A 20,627-nucleotide genomic window follows, 5' to 3' on the forward strand; every position below is an offset into this window, starting at 1 on the left:
TTGCAGAACTTGAATTAAAGCTTTGTCTAGCTGTGCGCAACCCCAGGGTTAGAAATCTGTAAACAAAAAGACAAGAGCCTGAACCTTCTGTAAATATAATGTCTCAAGGAGGGAGTTTTGGGTGCTGTCTTGAAGAATAGCATGTGTGGTTTAATTTTTTAATTTTTTTTTTTCCAAATCATCTGATTAGAAAGTCAGTCTCCTTCAGGGCAGGTGAAATTAGTGAGGGAAATTAAATTGTAAAACTTAGCAAAGAATTGTAATCTTCTTTACCTGTTGTGGAAGCTCTGCAAAGCTGTACACTCTACCAAGGTGTGAGGCTTATGAGGAGGGTCGAGAATGGAAAAATACAACAGGGAGAGATTCCTCATTGGAGCTGGGAAAATGGAGAAATCCTCTTTGCTGGTATTTATTGGGCCAAACTGTTGTAAGTGAAAGTTTGTGCTTTCACTTCAGTACACTTTGCCACAGGCTGTGCGTGTGGCTTAGCACTAGGTGAGTTTTCTTTGTTGGCACCTATTTTGGATTTAGTCCTTAGTGAGTTGCCTTACTCATTTCCATAAGGCAGTTTCCCACACTAAGCACTACTGTGCATTTTTATGTTTAACATTCTATCAGACTTCTACTGAGTAACTCAGAGTTACAAGAGATTGTGGATACAGAACCTGACACATCTGTTAGTCCTAACCATAACTAGAAGTCTGCTAGAGATTACTAATAATGATAATATACAATCAAATGCCATGATTTCAAAGCATTATTAAAAAAAAAAAAAAAAAAGTACCATTACAACTGTGCAGTATCCAAATGCAGTTTTCCAGTATTACTGTGTGAGATTTCCTATCCCAGGCTAAGGGGTTCTATCACTTGGCTGCATCAGACATAGAAGTTTTGTAAAGAAAATTCCTTTCAGGCAGCTTTCCCCAGTGGAGCAAGGCTGGGAGTACCACAGGCACCCAGGAGCACTGAGATGCTGTATCCTCCAGCCAAGCTGCTATCCTCTGTTCAAAACCAGACACCATTTCTTTTAGCATTTTGGCAGATGGCTCCAGCTGCTAATGCAGAGAAAGAAAAATGTTGCATTGCTGGCATCACTTGCTCCTTGGCAAAGCTTGGATCAAGAAAGCTGTTTGGATATTTCTTGCCTTGTATCAAAGGAAGTAAAAAGCCAGTATGATTTATGTTTTGTTCCACGTACAAATAGCAACTAAGATTTATTTGGCATTAAAATGAGAATTTTGTTGAAATGGGTTGATTTGTAATCACCACCCTGACAAATAGAGCTTAAAAGTAACATAACTCATATTCATTAAATAAATTATCACAAAATACATAGTGTGTCCTGAGGTTGGCTTGGGACTGTTATTTACAGTATGCTAAGGGAAAGCATTAAATTTGTCAGTATGTATGCTTTTCTTACTTATTTATAGTTTTTGATATATGGATCATTTTTCTTAAACTCCATCTGTCTTTGTTAATTTCATATGCTCTCCAGAATCTGACTACTAAATGAAGTTTAAAATGAAGTTATTAAAACTTCATTTTATACTCTATTTTCATATTTATGAAAAATGACTCCTTCTGCATTTTTAATGAGCTGATGTTAGTGTTTCTTGGGTTGCAATCTTAGCTTTCATTCTTCATCAATAAAGCTGTGAGTGCTTTTCTTCACAACTTAAAATAATACTTCTTTCTCTTTTCCAGACCAAAAAACTTGTTGGTGTGCAACTGTACAACAGGTGGAATCAACCCATTCTTCTGGGGAGAGATGGGTAAGGTCGAATTTAAACCCAGAACATGTCAAACATCAATAGCATTCCTCTGCCAGGCTTTGAAAAGATGCCTACCTATATTTAGGTGGCATTCAGCAGCTGTCATTCAAACTGCACGTGGGAGGCTCAGCTGCAGTCAGTGAGGGTCCTGGTGGTGGCCATTCAGCTCAGGAAAGCTTTTATTCAGTTTTCATTGTGGGTGTAATCACCACCAAAGCCAACAAAGTACTTGCTTTGCTGCAACGAGGTATTAAAGTGGTAGGAAAAGGAATGGAAAATATCCTGTCCCTTCCTTAATTCCTTGAAAAGTTGCTCTGTGTTGCCATAATAGGACATCTTCCTTTTCTGACTGGGAACATTTTTTGTGTTTTGGATTGGGTTTGTTTGTTTGTTTGGGGGTTTTTTTTGTGCTTCGAAAGCACTTGGAGAACCTCAGTAGTGAATGAAAACTAGTGTATTATGGAAGTAAAGTAGCCTCTCTTCCTCTTTATGTGAGGAAAATTGTGAACAGAAGTGACTACTGTAGACTTGAGAAGGCAAACCTTGAGATGACAAGTCTGCTTCAAGAACGGTTTGCCTTTTCATCCTTAGTTTCATCAGTGGAAAAATCCCAATTTTTTTTGTGGCTGACATCAAGTGCTTCCAAGGTAGGGCTGAAAGAAAGGGAGACAAATCCTGACACCCTTTGGTAGAAAACTCACACTGAAGCTGAGCAGCAGAAATACTTTATTCAATCAGTGCAGTCATGGACAGATGAACAGGGTCTGATTCACTTGCTGTTATACAATAATTCAAATCTTTGTGCCTCAGATACAGGATGCTGACAAATCACTGTGGTGGTGTTCCACTTCTCAGCCTTTGCTTTGCATTTCTCTCTGCATTATTTAATTGGAAAACTGTAAGTCAGCAGAAAATTGAGACCATAATTGCAGTTTGAGAACAAGGCTTGTCTGAAAATCCTACTAATGTCCTACCATGATATTTGATGGAGTGATTTAACAGGAGAGATGTTTCAGCAGTTGGATGAGCAGTCAGAAAATCACACCAAGTTCCTGACTTTTTTTTTTTTCTAATGAGTGATTTAATACTGTGATCTGTCACAGTCTGAGAGAAGAGGTGAGACTTCATAGGTAATTGTTAAGAAATGTAGCCAGTCTTCATAATGTGTGAAGTCAGATCTTCTGTGGCTTTTTCACAGGAGTAAATGCAAAGTTTTTCACAGGCTGCCACTTCAGGCAGCTGCTGCCATAACACTGCAACCTGAGGTTTGCCTTTCCAAAGCTATTTTCAGTGTAATTTTACTGATGAAGACAGCAGTTTATTAATGCATTGTAACTGATCTTACTTTGTTACTTTGCTTATAACCGTGAATTTAGCAATGAAATAATCTGAGCACAGCAGAAGCTTGCATAAGCAGTTCAGCTGCAGGATGGGGCTGAAGGCAAAATTTTCTCCTTGGGTGACACTGTGGAGCTCTTTATGTCACATGTTGTAGCCACGGTTTTCCTGAGAGCAGCAGCCTGCTGAAGGGTATTTAGGTATAGATTCATGAACAGGAGTTAGGACAGATTATCAAAGAGCAAGATTTTGCCCTTAAAGATATCACATGGTTTAAGAAATGAGTTTGGAAAAGGTTTATTGCATTGGAATGGTATGACTGTAACCACACATTCTCAATTCTCAAGTCAATCTTCTACCAGTTTTTTGGAAGAGGGGAGGAGGAAAGGAGGGAAAGATCAGACAGAGAAATTGAGACAGGAGTGGCCTGAGGATGCCCTGGGTAGGGAATGGAAATTTCTGAGATGGGGACATTTTAAGTACAAAGTTGGTGAGCTTGGAGAGAAGGAGAAGAAAGATAATCTAAAAGAGAATTATTTATAAAATATGGAAGTCTAGTTATGAGTTTACACTTAACCATCTATTGCGGAGCAGTTCATTCTACCACTCACCAGATACAGACAGACTTCTGGTGTTAGCAGGAACCTTAACTGATTTTTTCCTTTCCGAGTAATACCATGCCTTGGAATTTTTTTCTTACTGTCTTCCATTACTGCTGTTATTTTTTCTGCTATTACCACAGCGTGGTCAGACAACTGAATATTAATCTGAAGAAGTGTATTCTGCTTGGCTGCAATGCAAGTCTTGCTAGTCTGACTTTGTGGAATACATTGTGCAACTCCTGTTCAAAACTAAACCTTAGAGCAAGTTTTAAAATAGTGTTCAGCGTGTGAAAATTTCATTTCAATGTAGCCTTGACAAGTTACCTAGGCGAGCCTAATGCCTGATTTTCCACATGCTAAATCTGCCTTTAAGTCACAGAATTTGCTGCTGTGTTTTTGTGCTGGGGTCAGAAGGGAAAGACCACCCACCCAAGCCATCTCAGTAGCTCCTGGAGATGTGTTTCTTGTTCAGGGTTCTCTGCCTGACCCATCTGTCAGTCTGATTCTTTCTCTCTTTCCAAAACACAAAGTGTTAGAGCATAAGAGACTTGCTACCCTTGCAAAGTTGAACGCTTTCCAGAAATTAGGAGACAGAGCAGTTGTGCTGAGTCAGTGCAAGCCCAGGTAAGGGAGGTTCATAAAGAAGACACCCATAGCATTAACTGTTCCCCCTTCTGCAACGCTGGTGTTTTCCTGACTTCCTTCCAGTAACTCTTTCAAGTTGCTCTCGCTGCCTTCTTATGTGCATTTTTAGATAAAAGCTGATTTCAATCCTGACTTTGAGAGTTTTTCTTGAGTTTCCATCAGATATTTCATCTGCTCTTCCTCTACAAGACTTAGGTAACCAAGATGATAAGGGTGTTGCTGATTTGTGTGAATCTGATATATGGCCAATGATCTGGAATGACAAGAAATTTCCACTTATTGATTAGTTCTTTCTTGCTATCCTGGCCAAAGGTGCCAAAAATGCAAAGAGAAAAGAAAGGCAGTAATATCTTTAACATGTTTTCAAAGGGAAACCTTCATAACCAGTAAACACTGGAGTGTACTCTAAGGAGTGAACAGTTTTCCAGATCTTCATTAAAGCAGTCCCATTGAGCCAGGTACAACTACATCAGGAAGTTTAAGTAAGGTTTTTTTTCTCATCCTTGCCATTTTGAGAGAACATGCTGCAAAGGGTAAGATTTCCATATTGCACCCCATAAGATGACCACAAAATAACCACCTCATTGCAGTGTGGCTCTGTGAAACAGAAGGGATGGCCATCACCTGTAGCTATTCAGATGCAAGATAGGTTTTAGGAGAACTGGTTGGTCTTCAGCCATTAAACTTGTGGTATATGGGACACAAAAATTAACAGTGAACTTGCACTAAAACTGAATTGTACTATTTTAAAAGTCTTTGTTGCCTAAACTTAGCAGGTAAGTGGTTAACAAGTTACCTCTAGTTGCTGTTACTTAGAACAAGTACAGCAGAAGGAAAAGCCACTATTTGAAATGCAATAATGAGCCAGGCACAGATACATGAGAGGACCATATGAATATTTGTGTTTGGAATCTGCTTATCTGAGGATGATCTGGATGTTTTTTGTGACTTGAAAATTGTCATCTGATTTTCTATTTGTAACATAAGCCTAGAGAGTAAACTATAATACAAGCACAGATTGATATCGTAACTCTCAAATTAATTTTTAAAAAAGTAAAAAAAGCCCACATTTTCTTTGCTGAGCTCACTGGCACTCAGGAATAGGAACACCATCTGTTTATTGGTCCCTAGGATGAGAGTCTTATATTCAACTACTGCAGTTCTATTAAGCCTCTGCAATATGGAAATGCCCCAGATTTGCACATCAAGATGCCACTTCTGTGGCATTGTGCCATTGCAAGAGCTCAGAATCAGGCCCAACGTATTTTGTGCCTTAACAAAATACAAAGGAAATGAAAGATTACTGAGTTTCCATGTTATCCAGAACTCCTCTGAAAACAGGCTGAGATACTTGGCATTGTGGGTCAAATGTGGTTTGAAAGGATATAATGAAGTCTTTCTAGAAGCAGCACCTAGAAGCTTATGTGTGTAAACAACCTGTCTTTGACTCAGATTAATACTGACGTCAGCCCTTTTGAAAAATTGATTAGAAATTAGAAATGTTGTTTTTATTTTATGCTAGCAGATCAAATTTTGCTTTCATCTATCTGAAGATATGTTCACACTTACCAGTTTCTTCTGCATCTGCTGCAGGTGAAATCAAAACTGCAGTTGCTTTGGTTTGAAGCACTTCAGGCTTCCTGCTTTTCCTCCATTGCATTTCGGTGTTTGATAAGGAAGTTTATGTCTGCCACTGAATTAAATAAGTTGAGTTCAAATTAGCAACTGGTGGAATTATCAATTTAATGCCAGAAGGGACCATGAGATGGTTGTGCCCTGGTGACATACTTTTTAGAACTGTAGCCTAAATGGGTTCCTGTAACTTGGGTTTTACTGCAGTGTGTTGGCACGGGTGTGCCATAGTCAACTGAAATTAAGTGCCTGATTTTAAGTAAAATTCCTGTTCCCTTACAGAGCAATATGTCATGTCCACGTTCAAAAGGAACCCCCTGGAGCAGGCCTTCCGAACACCCAACGCTCACTTGACATCCAACTACTTGATAAACCAGTACTGGGTCACTGTCAGCCACAAGGCTCCAGCCATGCTCTATGACCTGTACATGAGGCTCACAGGGAGGAAGCCCAGGTAAGATTCCTGTCCACCTACCACTGTTACAGAGAGCAAATCTCAAACGAGCTCTGAGAACTGTCTGCCTCAGCCTGGCGTCCCTGGTCTTCTTCCTTTCTCCAGGAATTGTCTTGAGGAGAGTGCTCAGAACCAAAAAGAACTGTGGAGCCATAGCTAAGCACAGTCTTGAGTTGTCACCCTCTCCAGTATCTGGGGAGCAGCACATGTTTTAAACTCAGCTTCAGACTTCCCTAGGGTAGCGGAAGACTGCAAGTTATGTTGTCCTCTGTATGGCAAGATCTCCACTATTTCTGATACAGTTGCCTCTATCTATCATAAGACTCAAGTTTCTATAAGGACTTTAGACCTGCAAAGTTTAGAACAATCTGATTTTTTTCCCATAAATCAGCCGCATAATTAGTAGTTGCCATCACTGTCCCAGCACCCTGAAATCTGTTTCTTGGTTTGAATAAATTCTGGATTGTATTTATGGGTACAGTTTACTATTTGAGCCTTGGCGGTGTCGTGGCTTTGAGAAACACAGGCACGTGTGTCCCACATGCAAGGAATCCTGGTGTAAATGACAAAACTCAGCCATCATCCTCCTTTACTCCTGGCCACCACAGAGGAGAATTTATTGTGCAAGACAAGAGCAGTTTGCCAGTGGCATGTTTCAGGTCAGCTTCTTAGTGCTCCTTTGCTTGTTAGGAAGCATGCTTCAGTTCTTTGCAAGAAGATCCCTGGCAGATATATTGCTCTGATTTCTCTCAGACTTCTGCTAGAGGGAAATTGGTCCATAAAGAGACTTCCAGTTATCCAAGAGGCAAGAAATACCCCAGAAGTAAACAGAATTTGGGTAAGGATAGACTGGACTCTCCAGACTCTGTTGAAAGAGGCAGCAGTAAGAACTTGGCATCACCATTACAGTAGGCATTTCTTTTTGAAAGGTTGATTGTCATAGGTAGCCAATGGACAGTGGCCACAATACTGTACTTAAATTTGAAATAGAGCTCAGCATGAACTCATTCTGAGAAAGATCTCCTCATCTGGACTTTCAGATTTGTGAATGCTGAGCAAACGCAGCACAGCAATGAACTTGTGAGTTCACCGAGTCTTTCTGTTTTCTTTTCTTTTAAAATATATTTTCCCTTTTCTTTTTACATGCTACTTAAGCTCAAGCAGGTACTGCCACATTATGATAGAAAACATAGTATAAACTCATTCTTTGTTTTTTACACAGCCACCTAGATATCAGGTCTTTATGCTCTAAGGGCAGTAAACCCCATTCAAATAAAAAAAGTTGAATGTGTCACTGAATGTGCTTTAATGTTTCCCTTTAAGTTTTTCCCTCTGCTTTACACAGAGCATGTAGGCTTAATTGTCTTCTTGTTTGTCAGTCCCTTCTACTGAAGAACAAGCCATCTTCATGGAAGCTTTTTTAATTCTTTCCACATCCTTACGCCAGATTTGCAAGCAGAAAGGAGAAGCTTCTTTGTCAGGAGCAAGACTCAAGCTTCAATCTCTAGTGTATCCATACTCAGGTCATCAGAAGGTGATGGGTTAACATATGGAATAGTTTATCTGGGAGCTGCTTATGGTTTCCCAATTCTGCTGTTTATTCAAAACCAGCCTGTGCCCTTCACTAATTTGGAACTGCAGGGTAGCAGGAAGGAACTCAGCGTAGTTCCTCCTGTAGTTCTTACATACAGTACCTCATTGACCAAAGAGTAGGTACAAGAGCCATCTCCTTCCCCTTTAGACTTTAATGTACTGCCTCTCCTGAGAAGAGGTATTTTAAGTGTATTTTAAGGGTGTTTTAAGTGTAGCTCATTTCACATAAATTTCCAGGTGTCTAGCAAAGCTGCCCTATATGGCTTACTCATTGTAGCACATCCATCCATGAGTTAGAAAATGATGAGGTTTATATCATTAGTAGTCTCCTGGGACTGTCTGTCACACCTGAGAATCTGCTCATGCAAGACTCAGTATGGGAGCAAATAAAGAAATCATTGCTTTAAACAGTTTTCTAGAAGACAAAATGCATTTCTGAAGTGTAACAAATAAGGCTATCAGTGACAGCCTAGACTTGGTTTTTCGCATTTGGTCCCTCCACAGTGGAGAATGAGATTTTCTGTAAGAAATCTTTGCCCAAGCCTCTGAGGGCTGTGCAGAAAAAAACATGTTTCTACTTGACTGATGTTTTCCAGTGCACTTCATTCAAACTAGTAAATAATTTTAATGTGATCCATCAGTTACCCTGAAACACAGTTTTCATACATACCTCTTTTAGATGCTTCATTTCTCTTTTTGACCCTTACTTTTAGCCATGCAGATACATTGCTTTGAGTAGATCTAGTAGTCAGAGCTTATTCTGATCACATTACCAGAAGACCATGGGGACAGCCTATTTTCAAAATGAAAGCAGGGACACACAGTTGATTCATTTATTTATTTATTTATTTCTTGCTGGATTCCGTTAGTTTTAAGCATTTTAAAGATGTTGATGGCTTTTGGGGAGCCATTTTGAAGGGCAACTCTAGCTCTTTGCAATCTAGCCATCTACGTTTTTTCCTGCATCACTAAAAGGTGTTAAAATATTCAAAAAGCTTTGCCCTGTAGAAACTGCCTACACAGGGACAATCAGGAACAATAATCTGAAGTAATTTTAAAGTAGTTTAGATAAACTGCATTCGGCAAATGTGCTCATAATTATGCAGAATGAAGGTTCCCTTAATCAGATTGTGTACTTTGCTTCTAAGATGAAAGCCACTTTAATTCTGAGTAGGAGGGCCTGTGTAAGGTTTTAGTGCTCTTTCAGTTCTTTTTGCATAAGCTGCACAGTTCTCCTCTGAAGTCATGTACTCATTGAGTCTTTTTCTGCTTAGTGCTTATCATTGTGGCAGTCACATCTGCATGGAGAAAGGCCAGCCTGGCACCATTCTTCCCCAGACTGCCACCTCCTATTTGTCAGCCTTTTATTTGTCACAGCAACTGTGTTACCCTCTAGGCAGCTCAAAATTCCTCATGAAAACAGCTCTGTTTTCCCACAGAAACCACCCTTTTCATGCTTTCTCTTGCCCTTATTGAGTCTGAGAGAACGTGGTGTTCTCTCAAAATTCACTAAGCACTGTACATCACATGTTAAAACAGCTGCCTCCCAGAGGCCTTTTGTACTCATGGCCATTGGGACCACTGTAAAATAATCCTGCAAGGTAGGACAGCATTACTGTCATACCATTTTAGGTAAAAAATTAATAATAAAAAAAGACCAAGGCACACGGAAGACCTGAACCTAAATTTCCCAAGTCCTTGTTTAGCAGCAATGCCCCTGAAGCAGCTTTCATTTTTACCAGGACACTCACACTCCAGAAGGATATTCAGACAGTTACACACACACACACACACTTGCAAGAAGCCTACAGACTGGATGATTTTCAATGACACCTGCTAGGAGTGCATACTATCAGACCTTTCCTGTGTAAGGAAGAACACAAAGCATCCTTCCAGATTGCTACTATATTATACAGGGAGCAAACAGCCTTTAAGAAAAACAAAGTAAGCAATTTAATTTAAGTTAAACAATTTAATTCAGAGCTTGTCCATGCTGCAGATGCAGTCACCTCTTTACTGGAACTAAGTCTAAAAATCAGAGGCCTGCTTTGGGACCCAACTCAGGCTTGAAGACAGCACAGAAGAGAATTTGTGTGACAGAAGGACAAGTGCCCACCTTGGGAGGCAAGAAATTCACCTTTGTAGTTTTGGAATCTCCTGTGTTGATACTGGTTCAGATAGGCTGTTCACCTCAAATGTGGTACATGATATAGATATGACCACCACCCCTAGTTTAATTTTGGCCACAAAGTTAGGCACTAGTCCTACCCTGGAAAATAAATGTTTGCACCCATGTTCCAGCCATCAATAAAAGCTGGGTAGCTGTAGGCTCAAGACTCAGCTGGAGCAGCCAGACTTGTTGAGCAAGTTCTCAGCTTGGTGAGCACCATTGCAGTGATCATCAAGCATTGCAATAGGTGTTTCATCTGGATTGGTGAAAACCTGCAGAGCAAACTGACAGCTCAGGGTCAAGCTTCCTGCCCACCTCTGATGCTTCTCCTCTTGTTTCAGAATGATGAAGATTATCAATCGACTACACAAGTCTATGATGCTCCTGCAGTATTTCTCCACCCAGTCCTGGGACTGGTCTTCAGATAATATGAATATGTTAATGAGTCACCTTAACACAGAGGACAAAAAGGCAAGTATATCCTTGATAAGGATTGCTAATCTCCACTTCTGTTATCTACAGCAATAATAAACACTTGCTGGTCTGATTCCAAAGCTCTTGCACCAAAGCAAGTGGCCTGGATTGGCATGGGGGTGAAAAGAACTTGTTTTTCTGAGTATTTTCCCTTTTAAGACCCTGTAAGAAATACCATTCACTTCATTCATTTAAAAAATTCTCTACAAAAAAACCTCTTTCTCTTTGCTACTACTTCTCTTTACTTTCTCTATGGACAGTCAGCTGCCTGAGAGCCTGCTAACAATTTTTCCAATATCAGCATTTGAAATTATCTGGGGTAATTACTCTACAAGGAGAATTTTTGATGCTCAACACCAGAGTAACTCATTTCTGTTGGTCTAATTGCTGAGGGATAATACAGCACAACACAGTCAATACTGATGCAGAAGCACCTGTTGATTCAGTGTCCAATTTATTTATACAGAAATCTAGTGACATGTTACAAACTGCAAGGAGGTTTTCAGATTAATTCACTTTCCTAAGTGGAACTCCATTTTTCTTCCATGGCTTTGTGTATGTGTATATGCAATAGATATGTGTGTACAAGTACACACATATGTGTACAAATACACATATTTTTCCATCATTTGTTTTCTGCCAGCTAGCACAAGATTCCTGCTTGCTTTTCCCAGATTTCCAGCCGGGTAAGACACTAATGGACAGCTGTGAAATACAGTGCTTGGGACTTATTGGAAAGTTGGTGGCTTCAAGAACTTAACAGAGAGATCCTTGGCAGGAACAGACGTCATTGAAGAACTGATGCTTAAACTTATTTTTGTATTCTGGTATTTTACCTCTGCTCTTTGTCTTTAAATCCCAGGTATACAATTTTGATGTTCGCCAGCTGCACTGGTCAGAATACATTGAAAGCTACTGCCTAGGTGCTAAGAAGTATTTGCTAAATGAGGACATGGCTGGCATTCCAGCAGCAAAGCAGCACTTACGAAAGTAAGTCATACCCAGTGGAAAGGACAAGAGCTCCTGGCTTGCTTGAATGGCTTTAAGGAAAATTACTCTATTTACATTGCAATAACTGTTGTTGAATAATATGGAGCTAAACATAGCATAGCTTATTTCTTAGGGTAGAGGGTTGTCAGTATTTCATTTTTTCATCCTGTAAGAAAAAGAGGACTGTTGATGATACTAATGATGAGAGGTGGGATATTATGCCTTCCAGCAGATACCCAAGTAACAAAGTTACAGTCATATCACAGAATGGTTTGGGTTGGTAGGGACCTTAAAAATCATCTAGTTACAGCCCCTCTGCTGTGGGTAGTAACACCTCCTGAGACCACAACCTCCTGCTAGGCCAGATTGGTCAGAGCCCCATCCAGCTTGGCCTTGAACACTTTCAGGAAGGGGGTCTCCACAACCTCCTTGGGAAACCTGTTACAGTGTTTTCACCACAGAATCACAGAATTACCTTGGTTGGAAAGGACGTTCAAGGTCATCGAGTCCACCTATTAACCTAGCACTGACAAGTCCTTAACTAAACTACATCCCTAAATATTATCAGGGATTGTGACTCCCCCACTGCCCGGGGCAGCCTGTTCCAATACCTGATAACCCTTTTGGTGAAGAAATTCTTCCTAACATCCAATCTAAACTTCCCGTGGAGCAACTTGAGGCTATTACCTCTTGTCCTGTCAGTTGTAACCTCCTGGAACATTCCGATCCCCACCTCTTTATAACCTCCTTTAAGGGACTTGAGGAGAGCAATATTTCTTCCTTATGTCTAACCTAAATCTACCCTCTTCCATTTAAAAGCCATTCCCCCTCATCCTATCACTACATCCCCTTATAAAAGTCCTTCCTTGTCTTTTCTGTAGCCCCTTCAGGCACTGGAAGACTGCTATAAGGTCTCGCCAGAGGCAGTGCATAAGAGGAATACATTAATGCAGAAGTTTCTCATAATTCAGAATTACAGTAGAAAATAAGGGTCAGATTTAGATTTTGTGAAGCACCTAGAAGGTTTTAGCAATTCAAAGACATTATATAAAGACTTGAAGCGTTTGGATGATTTTAAATTTCATTTCAAAATTGAAGTTTCTAATGCCTGAGGGGTAATGGGCAAAAAATTACCCAAAATTGGCAGAGACCTTATGAATTCAAGCCCTGGTGACCATAAAAGTGCATCTGAATGAGCGATTTGAGATTTTCTTTCTATTCAGCTAAAGATTGATCTCTTCCTATGTTCTCCAGCCCTTTTGCTGAGAAATGAAGGCAAAAGGAGAAGGAACAGCTCCCTTGGAATAAGAGCCTGGTTGTTTCATATAAGAAAACCGTTCTTGTGCATTACAAATTCTAGAGGTGTAAAACAGCCTGTTGCCATAGTGAGGAATCCTAAACAATTTCTTGTTCATGGGTCATTTTTCAAGGATATATAAGAACCTCTGCAACAGGCCAGCAATATAGTATAGTGCAGTGATAAAGTTTACAAAAAAACCCACAAGAGACTCTTAATAAAATTAAACCAGTCTTGGGCACATTGGGTATGAAGTTTTCTAAGCTTTTTTCTATTGGTCAGACACTGGGGAAGTAAGATTAGAGAATTCCATAAGTTTTTACTTGACAGAAAGAGGACAAAATGATTAGCATCTTAAAGACCCAATAATCCCTTTTAAATATATGGTGTGAAAAAAAAGAAACAATCCCAGAACCCAAGTGCTGCATAAGTGAAGCCCGTTTATGATTATTGAGTAATTTTCTAAAATTAAAGGCAAGGTTTAAAGCAAAAAGGAGAACCTTATTCAGCAGCTCCTGCAAGGATCCTCCAGCTTGTCACCAGTCCCACTAAACAATATATATAACCAATATACCAAAGCAGAAAGAATTGGACCTAAACTAACATAAAGAAAACAACTCTCAGGATGACTTCAGTGTCCACTCATCTAAAATGAGGAGCAAGAGACCCTTGCAATGCAGGTATTCCACCTATCCCATTAACTATTCACTATTCTGTAACTTCAACATAGTCCTTGGCAGGGTGGTAGGGGTCATCTTAGACAAGTGTCTTCACTAAAACAGGAAGGGCAAAAAGCCCAAAGGCCACTTGTAAACAAAAATACCTGTAGCAAATGAAGCAAGCTTCTAAGCTTGTTGTTGGTTTCCCTTTCCTCCATAAGGTGCCTCTTTCTCTTTCTCAGGCTGAGGAACATCCAATATGCATTCAACACCACCCTCCTTGTGATCATCTGGCGCATTTTCATTGCAAGGTCACAGATGGCTCGGAACATCTGGTACTTTGTAGTGAGCCTCTGCTACAAGTTCCTTTCCTACTTCAGGGCATCCAGCACTCTCAGGCACTGAAGCCATCCATCAGCAACCAGCCTCTTCCAGAAGGACCTCCATCTCATCTAATCAAGCAACTGTGGGCATCGGGGTCTCAAAAGTAGCAGAAAAATCCACACCCTTCAGCAGCAGCCTGCATTTATTGTGCACTGTTATATGTTCACCTTTTTAATTGTAACTAATGCTTTAACACATGGTGGTCTCTCTTCCTTAGGACCAGGCCGATTTTTAAAGCCATAACTGAAGCTTTAGGAACAGTTAAAGCTGGAACCCTTCATCTAGAGTCTGACGTACACGAGTAAGGATTAACCAAAGTCATTGTCTTCCCATGTACTACCTAGGCTATCTAAATTCCATCTTCTTCCACAGAAGAGGCTGTTTAAAGCATACAACCTTGGAAGAAAAGGATGCCACCAAAGAAGACCCAACCAAGGAAATTAACCTGTAAGAGGTCTTCCTAAAGAGTCTATTCCTTCATTCTCATTCAGTGAAATGGTACTTTATTAAAAGACAAGATTTCACATTCTCAGTTTTTCAAAACTTAGTAGGAGTGGGAAAACCAGTTATACTAGGCCAGTGAACACACTGAATAATTTTCAGGTCTTGTCTTATATTGCTACTGAGGACTGATACTTCCAAGCCATAACTGAAGACATACATCGAATTCACGTACCTGTGTTAACTGTACTCACTCACAAGCTGCTTTCTGATGGAGAGCTATTTTTTCCTCTCTGTGGTTAAATTGCCCTGTACTTTTTTGGTGTGAAAAATGTTGTATTTACTCTAAGAATGAAGAGAAGGCTTCTAAAGATGGAAATAGAATTCAGAGACTTTATATTATTTTTGAGGATTAGGTCTTTTTCCCTCTTCCATTTGTCTGTATAAAACTTCTCTCCCTGTAGTTCAAAACCAGCCTGATTCTGTCCTTCAGGCTTTCATTATAGCTAAACCATTTCCCCTAGCAATGAAAGCATAAAGATGTGTATGGAGGAGATCCCTCCTGGCCAGTTCTGCTGCCACTCCTGTCAGTAGGAATTAAAAAATCTGAAACCTGATTTTGTCATGAATGGGAAAGGTTTAATTAACTTCTGTATTAAAACAATCATGCATTGTGAGGGTAATGCATTTTGTCCTACACTGCAGTGTTGAAAGGTCCTTCCTAACACTCATGGCTATTGGAGATATTTGTTTTGCTTCATGAAGTATTGAATTCCCAGGAGAGGGTGGGAGAAAGAGCTGGTGCAACAACAGCCTTAGTGCAACAGCAACAGATTTATTGTGCTATCAGATTTTCAAAGTCAAATCTAATACTGGAACATTTTTTTATTCAGTTGACACTGAATAAGCACTTTAAGATTTTCAGACTTTAAAGCAGGTAGTTTTTGAAATAATGCAGCATCCAGTTTCTCTAGTCTTGTGTCATGCTAGCTGTCTGGAAAAGCAATGCTACATCACAAATAAAAATGACACTGTTGGTCTTTTGAGACCTGAGAATAACAGAGTATTTACAAAGCTGACATGCTTAAAAAATTATACTTGTTTTTGGCAGTGCTGGCAATAGCAAGTTGGGATGACAGTGTATTTATATCTTAGGCCTCTAAGCTAGTTCAAAAGTCTTTCTAAAGGTGCAAGGAATTAATCTTCCCCCCATATGGTCTAGTTGCAAACAATTGCCAAAGGATGCCTGTAGCAGAACCTGACCAGACACATGGTGTCCAAAATGGCCCTAACACAGGCCTCTGTGTTTGTCAGACAATATTTCTGATCTATGCTCTATTAGGTTAAGCACACAGTTAACCAAGATGCAAACTTTTTAAGCCTTGAAAACATCCTTTCAGAATGAAAATGTGCTGGGCTTTTTTAGCTAGGTATTTTCCTACTCCAGAAAACTGGCAGTGCATGCTGTGCATTGTTAGCAGTGTCCGCAGCTGGAAAACTAGGAGCCATGGGTTCAGGTGCTGGCCAGAGATACCATGTACTGGTGGAATACCCAGCTGCATTATACTTGGCCAACTTGGCTATGCAGAGGCTATGGCCACCTTGGCAGAGTGAGGCAGGTAGCTGTAGGGATTCCTCAAGAAAGACTGCATTTCCTCAAGTAAATAATCTCAGGTCATCAGCCAGTTTGCAGTCTTCTCATACGAAAGGTTAAAAACAAAACAAAACTGCAGATTGTTTTGAATCAAACTTAATTTTTAAAGTAGGTAAAAATTTTAACTCCTAGACATCTTTTTAAGTGCCTGCCTTATGTACAAACAGAAGTAACAGCTGAGAGACTCAGCCATCTTACGCTGGGCACGTGATAGACAAAAACTTGAGTCTCACAGAAAAGTGAAATAAGCGTAGGTGCTGCAGAGCTGCTACCCCTACAACAGCTGACTGATGTAGCCCAGACCTACTCTAACTTTTCCTGCTTTCCTGTCCCCAGTGAGAGTCACGCTGTGCATTCCTCACAGGTCACAGCACAGCTTGTGATGTCTCAACAAGTGTGAGATACACCTTTGCTCACCACAAGCACGTCCCAACCTGTTTTTCACAGATGCAAAGAGGTGCTTCAGGTTTCTCTCACAATGGTGGTGTCACATTTTAAAGCTTGTCAGCACTTTGTTGATGGTAACAGCCACAGCAAAGCTGCTACTGAGCCCTGAGAAGCAGCAGGAGCTGCTTGGGATGTTGCAGAAACATAGCTGGTGCAGATGGTGTGTGTTCTTCTGGAGACCTTTCACAGCCCCTGCAGCATTGCCAGCAGCTGGCTCCAGAGCTCTGGCTTTGCCTGGAGGGAGCTCAAGCTGTTAGCATTTCTTTATACAGATATAACATGTTGTGAGACTTGAATCTTTAATCCATTTTCTTGTGGCTTGAGATGTCTCCAGGTGGCTCGGAGAATGGAAATATTTCAGAATAACCTCAATGCAGAGAGGGGCACATAGCAATGGCCTCTGGTTGTCAGTCATGACTGTCATCATGGAGAGCTGGACCTGGGATAAGAACTTGTTCTCACCTCAAGCAGTGACTTCTCTTTGATGTTCTACTGTGTGCTCCTCAGTGTATTTGTATTTGCTCTGAAGAAAGCCAAGCCTTGGGGAAAAGACCTAAAAGAAAACACCAAGGAACGGCACTTCTCTATTCTGTCTCTTGGTCTTTCATGTGTACTCAACCTTTTGACAAAAGAAAAGCCAAATACCTTTGTTATTAAGGTTACTCAGAGGTTCAGTGGCAGCTGTGTTCAAATTAATGTAAACAACTTGGGAGTGGATATTAACTCATGGCTGAAGGTTAGAATTTTTAATACCTGGTAAGGCTGAAGCAGGGCTCCAGGTTTTTGGTGAGTATTTTTATCTGCAGGGTTAGCATGGAGAGATGAGTAAGAGGGGCATTCCTGCAGCTTCTGCTCACAGACATCAGAAGCATTGCTAGGCAGGGAGCATCCAACTCAACAAGCAAAGGGAGACTCGAGGGATCAGAGAAATATGAGCTGCCAAACCCTCAGGACTCTGCCTCCCAAGGAGGGGAAGAACTCCATCAGCATTGTGTTAGGAGTGTGGGTTCTTGTAATAAGATCTATGAACTAAAAGGCTCCTCTGTCTTTCCCCAGCTACCAACAGGCAGCATGGAGAATGAGATCAGCAGTTGTTCTGCACAACCACAAAAGAAACTTTCTGCCACAAGACAGTATAATGGGGCTGTTGTCTGAAATGGTTTGTACCTGATGAAGCTGTAGTGTGTCTAACCCCATCATGGTGTTAGAAGCCTGCAGTGCTGCTGTAGAAATACCAATAGAACCCCTAATACTGTTTTGCTAATACTATGCATATACATTGATCTGTAGGATATAGCTATGGACTGCTGTGTGAAAGCAAGGAGACAGAATACCATTTCACTGTCAAAGAGCTATGGGCATAAGCTTGCAGTTAAGTATCTCTTTTTTATCAAATTGCAATAATAAAAAAAAATTAAACAGAAAACGTAACAAACAAACCCCTAAAATCAGTCTGAATTTAAACTGCACTTTGACTGGCGACAGCTGTTTATCTCCAGCATGTCTGTTACCCAAAAAAAAGAGGGTTTCTCACTCCTCCACCATCTACCCAAATAACTTTATTATGAAAACACAATTCTTTCTTGGTAGAGGGAGGGGGCAACAGACATACTTGGTATATTACAGATTGTCGGCACATTACCCACTTCTTCAATAAATTTATTTCACATTTTCTAAGAAAACATTATTGTATACGTCTGTGTATATAGTTACATCTTTCACCACTGGTCTTCTCATACAACATACATAAATGGTAAAAGGAGTGGAGCTCATATTGAAATTCCTGGCTGTGCTTGTTTGGTATGCACTATACCAATTCAGTTTCAGATGAAGCAACTAAAGCCTACCCTATTTTCCAGTGTAAAAGAAACCTAACCTGTAGTACTATTAATCAGCTCCTCATCATTAATAAGCAACTGGGAAAAGAGGGAGGGGGGCATTCTTTTGTTTGTAAATAAGCTACAGCTTCATGGTTGAAAGCATGCTGTTGCTCTTCCAGCACTGACATTCTACTGCAGAAAGCAAGGATGAACTTTTACTACAATTGGACCCTTTATTCTAGCACAGAGTAAATAAGATATTGTACATTCCCCAGAAGCTAGATGGTGAATATCCCATTACATGGTGCTAAATATCAATATGAAGGTGGTACAGACTTAAAAGAATTAAAAAATACATATATAGCTGTGTAATTGGTAATAAAGATGTACTATCCCACTTTTCTCTATTGCTTAAAAGTCTACTGTGAATTGAGTTGGTTTGTTCAGATTAACCTGGAACTGCTTGTAAAAGGTTTCTTGTTCTTAAAGAATTTTGGCAGATCCCGATTTATAGCAAAATATGTACTCTCCCACTGTCTAAAGTTTATATGGTCCTATCTGCTATTTCTATTCTCTTGTTAGCTATGAGAAAACTTACTGTTATAAAACTTAATTACAAAGTTTCTAATGTTACGGCGTAATCTTTTGAGCTCTCAAATCGGATAAAACAGTAAAGTCACAAATAACAAGAACCTCAGCCATAAAATTGTTAATACGATGTTTATGTTATTTTAAACATTTAATAAAACAAAATATTTTAAAAACTATGGTCACTGCGCATCACTGAAGGAGATCGTGCAGTTCAGCACATGCTCCATCCTCACATTTGTACCACAACTGCCTCAGCCCCTGTCTGCCTGGAACCGCAGCCCCACCTACGGGCAGCACAAGGACCTGCATAGGCAAGGAATCATAGAATCATAGAATTGGCTGGACTGGAAGGGACCTCAGAGATCACCAAGTCCAACCCTTGATCCACTACCGCTGCAGTTACCAGACCATGGCACTGAGTGCCACATCCAGTCTCTTTTTAAATATCTCCAGGGACAGAGAATCCACCACTTCCCAGGGCAGCCCATTCCAATGTCTGATCACCCTCTCGGTAAAGAAATTCTTTCTAATGTCCAACCTAAACCTCCCCCGGCACAACTTGAGACCGTGCCCTCTTGTCTTGCTGAGAGTTGCCTGGGAAAAGAGACCAACCCCCCCCTGGCTCCAACCTCCTTTCAGGGAGTTGTAGAGAGTGATGAGGTCTCCCCTGAGCCTCCTCTTCTCCAGGCTGAACAGCCCCAGCTCCCTCAGCCTCACCTCATAGGATCTGTGCTCGAGTCCCTTCACCAGCCCGGATGCCCTCCTTTGGACCTGCTCCAGCACCTCAATCTCCTTCCTGAACTGAGGGGCCCAGAACTGGACACAGGACTCGAGGTGTGGCCTCACCAGCACTGAGTACAGGGGTAGAATCCCTTCCCTGGACCTGCTGGCCACGCTGTTCCTGATCCAGGCCAGGATGCCATTGGCCTTCTTGGCTACCTGGGCACACTGCTGGCTCATGTTCAGCTTCCTGTCAATCCAAACTCCCAGGTCCCTTTCTGCCTGGCTGCTCTCAGCCACTCTGTGCCCAGCCTGGAGCTCCCCATGGGGTTGTTGTGGCCAAAGTGCAGGACCCGGCACTTGGCTGTGTTGAACCTCATCCTGTTGGAATCAGCCCAACTCTCCAGTCTGTCCAGGTCCCTCTACAGAGCCCTCCTGCCTTCCAGCTGATCCACACTCCCCCCCAGCTTAGTGTCATCTGCAAATTTGCTGATGGTGGACTCAATCCCCTCATCTAAATCATCAATAAAGATATTAAACAGAACTGGGCCCAACACTGATCCCTGGGGGACACCACTGGTGAGCGGCCACCAACTGGATGCAGCCCCGTTCAGCACAACTCTCTGGGCCCGGCCCTCCAGCCAGTTCCTAACCCAGCACAGAGTGTCCCTGTCCAAGCTGTGGGCTGACAGCTTTTTCAGGAGAATGCTGTGGGAGACGGTGTCAAAGGCCTTGCTGAAGTCCAGGAGAGGGGAAAGTAAAGAGAGGATAAATCCCAAATGTTATCAAGTATGAGGGTGAGACTTTAATCCAGAGACAGACAACCTGGAAGTGTCCCTGCTGGTTAAGTTTCCCACAGTCATAGTTTCAGCAACAAATTTGCAACAACTTTACTAACTTCCTGAGCAACAGAACAGATGCACCTGAGAATATTACCCCAAATT

At 41.1% G+C, this 20,627-nt stretch overlaps 1 protein-coding gene across 7 annotated transcripts in view; it reads left to right on the plus strand.

The window, feature by feature from the left end:
* Positions 1 to 19,136, plus strand: part of FAR2 (fatty acyl-CoA reductase 2) — a 138,494-nt gene extending 119,358 nt beyond the window's left edge. For all 7 annotated transcript variants that reach the window (XM_071733376.1, XM_071733374.1, XM_071733372.1 and 4 more), the window contains 5 exons: positions 1,705 to 1,772; positions 6,272 to 6,443; positions 10,548 to 10,677; positions 11,543 to 11,670; positions 13,869 to 19,136. In XM_071733376.1, coding sequence (XP_071589477.1) covers positions 1,705 to 1,772; positions 6,272 to 6,443; positions 10,548 to 10,677; positions 11,543 to 11,670; positions 13,869 to 14,031 — 661 coding nt within the window. In that variant the 3' untranslated portion in view covers positions 14,032 to 19,136. The remainder of the gene's footprint in view (positions 1 to 1,704; positions 1,773 to 6,271; positions 6,444 to 10,547; positions 10,678 to 11,542; positions 11,671 to 13,868) is intronic.
* The last annotated feature ends 1,491 nt before the right edge of the window (positions 19,137 to 20,627 follow it).

Source organism: Heliangelus exortis, chromosome 1, assembly GCF_036169615.1.
Source record: "Heliangelus exortis chromosome 1, bHelExo1.hap1, whole genome shotgun sequence".
NCBI classification, from domain to species: domain Eukaryota; kingdom Metazoa; phylum Chordata; class Aves; order Apodiformes; family Trochilidae; genus Heliangelus; species Heliangelus exortis.